The sequence below is a fragment of the Oreochromis niloticus genome, linkage group LG18 (assembly GCF_001858045.2).
Source record: "Oreochromis niloticus isolate F11D_XX linkage group LG18, O_niloticus_UMD_NMBU, whole genome shotgun sequence".
Classification (NCBI taxonomy): Eukaryota; Metazoa; Chordata; class Actinopteri; order Cichliformes; family Cichlidae; genus Oreochromis; species Oreochromis niloticus.
In genome coordinates, this window is record NC_031982.2 from 31,862,844 (window position 1) to 31,866,917 (window position 4,074).

The 4,074-nt window shown below is 47.9% G+C and overlaps 1 protein-coding gene across 3 annotated transcripts in view; it reads right to left on the reverse strand.

Moving 5' to 3' along the window:
• Positions 1-275: 275 nt before the first annotated feature.
• The window catches only part of LOC100703361 (inter-alpha-trypsin inhibitor heavy chain H3), a 20,033-nt gene continuing 16,234 nt past the window's right edge, over positions 276-4,074 (reverse strand). For all 3 annotated transcript variants that reach the window (XM_019347739.2, XM_025900320.1, XM_025900319.1), the window contains 3 exons: positions 1,205-1,353; positions 941-1,025; positions 276-850 (listed from right to left, as the gene is read on the reverse strand). In XM_019347739.2, the coding sequence (XP_019203284.1) occupies positions 736-850; positions 941-1,025; positions 1,205-1,353 (349 nt within the window). In that variant the 3' untranslated portion in view covers positions 276-735. The remainder of the gene's footprint in view (positions 851-940; positions 1,026-1,204; positions 1,354-4,074) is intronic.

Consider the following 4,074-nt stretch of genomic DNA (forward strand, 5'->3'; position numbering starts at 1 on the left):
AGTCTATTTACGAACATACATAAAGATATTACACATAAAAAATACACAGAAACATTGGAAATCAGCTTTTGGCAGACAATCACTTTTTGGCACAACACCGGTTTGGTTGGCCGCCATATTGGACTAGTGCCATCGTATCACTACTCATATGTGTGACTAATTGCATCCGGTGGGAAAAAAAAATTATGTTTTCTCCCTTAGAGGGAGGGGGGTCTGTGGAGGGAGAAGAATAAAAACAGAGGGGCCGGCGCACACTTTTCTATGCACAGACAAGATGGAACCTTTCACTCTGCAACCTGCGTTACTCTGTACTTGGATGGGGAAGAGATCTGCTCTCCCGACGCCATAAGCATGGGAGGCAGCGGCGACTGGTCCTCATTGGTGATCAGCGACACCCCCGTCGGAGAGAAGAGAAAAATAAGAGCTTGCCTGTTTTTGCCACTGCCACTTTGTAAATAAACGCCACACACTTCATCAGTCTGCTGCCTGCATTTTGGGTCCTCATTCTCACAACACCTTATGGCTCGCCCCGGCAGCCGTGACATTCATCTTTATTTTTAATGAAATTCACACAGTTGGATGTATTATTTTGACTTTATACCCATTTTTTCAATAAAATGAAAATTGTGAGTCATTAAACAATCCAAGATATTTTCATTTTTTCATGCTGGAAGCAGGTGTTGCAAGTATTTTCCATATTCTCTTCTTAAATGAAAAAATTTTCACTGTTTCCAGTTAAAGTTGTGGAACAATGAAATCGGCCAGTGGTCTCTGCAAGGCAGAGTCAGCAGATGTGAGCCAGCAGTTCATCATGAGAGGAGAGGCAATGCTATAGTCATTGGCATTGCCGCTACAAAAGAAAGGGAGGGGAAAATTTCATTTATATATACATAATAAAATATGGTAAATATCATAAACAACAACAAAAAACGATATGTACCTAGTAACATTGATCTCCTGGTTTTTAATCTTTAGTTTTGTAGCCGCAACTTGTTGTACCTCCTCATAAACTGCTGACTTTAGAGCTGGAAAAAGAACATGAGAACAAACAAACATTGAATATCCACACAAGAAGGTCTTTTTACAGAAAGCACCACCTTTGGGTGCAAACTTTTGTAATAATAATATGATGCAAGCAAATCCTGCAAACACTTCACAAGTAATAGTATACAACATTTAAAAAAGAAATGAACTTTTTACTCACCTAAAAGTCCATCAGTGTTGTTGGCTGAAGGATGCTGTCTTAAAACTGGCCAAAGGAATTTAATGCTGTTCTTCTTATGAACTAAAACAACCAGGCGCATGTCTCCTGCTGCAATGTCTATTTCATTGTTGCGCATAATCATTGTGACACTGGAAAAAAAAACAACCATATATACATATATATACATATATACATATATACAACACCCAGCACGCCCCTGCGGGCGGTTTATCCTTCAAGCTCGGGTCCTCTACCAGAGGCCTGGGAGCTTGAGGGTCCTGCGCAGTATCTTAGCTGTTCCCAGGACTGCGCTCTTCTGGACAGAGATGTCCGATGTTGTTCACGGGATCTGCTGGAGCCACTCACCTAGCTTGGGAGTCACCGCACCTAGTGCTCCGATTACCACGGGGACCACCGTTACCTTCACCCTCCACATCCTCTCGAGCTCTTCTCTGAGCCCTTGGTATTTCTCCAGCTTCTCGTGTTCCTTCTTCCTGATATTGCTGTCATTCGGAACCGCTACATCGATCACTACGGCCGTCTTCTTCTGTTTGTCTACCACCACTATGTCCGGTTGGTTAGCCACCACCATTTTGTCTGTCTGTATCTGGAAGTCCCACAGGATCTTAGCTCGGTCATTCTCCACCACCCTTGGGGGCATCTCCCATTTTGACCTTGGGACTTCCAGGTTATACTCGGCACAGATGTTCCTGTACACTATGCCGGCCACTTGGTTATGGCGTTCCATGTATGCCTTGCCTGCTAGCATCTTGCACCCTACTGTTATGTGCTGGATTGTCTCTGGGGCATCTTTACACAGCCTGCACCTGGGGTCTTGCCTGGTGTGATAGACCCCAGCCTCTGTGGATCTTGTACTCAGAGCTTGTTCTTGTGCTGCCATGATTAGTGCCTCTGTGCTGTCTTTCAGTCCAGCTTTGTCCAGCCACTGGTAGGATTTCTGGATATCAGCCACCTCCTCTATCTGCCGGTGGTACATACCGTGCAGGGGCCTGTCCTTCCATGATGGTTCCTCATCTCCCTCCTCTTTCTTGGGTTTCTGCTGCCTGAGGTATTCACTGAGCACTCGGTCAGTTGGGGCCATCTTCCCAATGTATTCTTGGATGTTCGTTGTCTCATCCTGGACTGTGGTGCTGACACTCACCAGTCCCCGGCCCCCTTCCTTCCGCTTAGCGTACAGCCTCAGGGTGCTGGACTTGGGGTGAAACCCTCCATGCATGGTAAGGAGCTTTCTTGTCTTGATGTCAGTGGCTTCTAGCTCCTCCTTTGGCCAGCCTATTACCCCAGCAGGGTACCTGATCACGGGCAGGGCGTAGGTGTTGATAGCCTGGATCTGGTTCTTGACTCCTCAGGACTTGCCTGACCCTCTGCAGGTATTTGGTGGTTGCTGCTTGCCTAGCAGTGTCTTCATTGTTCCCATTTGCCTGTGGGATGCCCAGGTACTTGTAACTGTCCTCTATGTCTGCAATGTTGCCTTCTGGTAGTTCAATCCCCTCAGTTCTGACTACCTTCCCTCTCTTTGTTACCATCCGACTACACTTCTCCAGTCCGAATGACATTCCAATGTCATTGCTGTATAGCCTGGTAGTGTGGATCAGTGAATCGATGTCTCGTTCACTCTTGGCATACAGCTTGATGTCATCCATGTACAGGAGGTGGCTGACAACTGCTCCGTTCCGTAGTCGGTATCCGTAGCCAGTCTTGTTAATGATCTCACTGAGGGGGTTCAGGTCTATGCAGAACAGCAGTGGGGACAGAGCATCTCCTTGGTAGATCCCGCACTTGATGGTGACTTGTGCTATGGGCTTGGAGTTGGCCTCTTGTGTTGTACGCCACATCCCCATTGAGTTCCTGATGAAGGCTCTTAGGGTCCTGTTGATCTTGTACAATTCTAGGCATTCCAGTATCCAGCTGTGGGGCATTGAGTCATAGGCCTTCTTGTAATCAATGCAGGCAGTGCACAGGTTGGTCAGTCTGGTCTTGCAGTCTCGGCTGACTGTTCTGTCTACCAGTAGCTGGTGTTTTGCCCCCCTGGTATTCTTGCCAATCCCTTTCTGTGCCCCACTCATTATTGACCCATGTGCCTGTTCATCTTAGCCGATATGATGCCTGACAGGAGCTTCCATGTAGTACTGAGGCAGGTAATTGGTCGGTAGTTGGATGGGACCGGACCCTTCTTGGGGTCCTTGGGGATCAGAACCGTCCGACTTTCGGTTAGCCATTCCGGGTGTCTCTCGTTAACTAGCAGCTGGTTCATTTGTGCTGCCAGATGCTCGTGGAGTGCAGTCAGCTTCTTCAGCCAGTAGGCGTGAACCATGTCGGGCCCTGGTGCTGTCCAACTCTTCATACTGGAGACCCTTTCTTGGATATCTGCCACTGTGATGGTTACTGGACCCTGTTCAGGGAGGTCGCTATGGTCTGCCCTCAGATCCACTAGCCACTGAGCATTGCCGTTATGGGTTGCGTCCTTCTCCCATATGGTCTTCCAGTATTGCTCCGTCTCCAGCCTTGGTGGTGCTGTTCTCTTATTGTTCCCTTGCCACTAATGCTCCGTCTCCAGCCTTGGTGGTGCTGTTGTTCTCTTATTGTTCCCTTGCCACTGAGAGTACACCTTTGCTGGTTCTGTGGAGAACAGCTGGTTTATTCTCCTGCTTTCTATCTCTCTGGTGTACCTCCTCAAGCGGCTGGCCAGCTTGCTGTATTTCTTATGCACCTTCTTTGTTGCACCTTTCTGCAACTCCGTTAGTTGGCTAACCTCCCTCCGTGCTACTTTGATCTTGCCCTCTAGCCTCCTTCTCCATGGAGGGTACTGCCCCTTGTGGCTGTTCAACTTGTAGCCAAGCATCTCACTG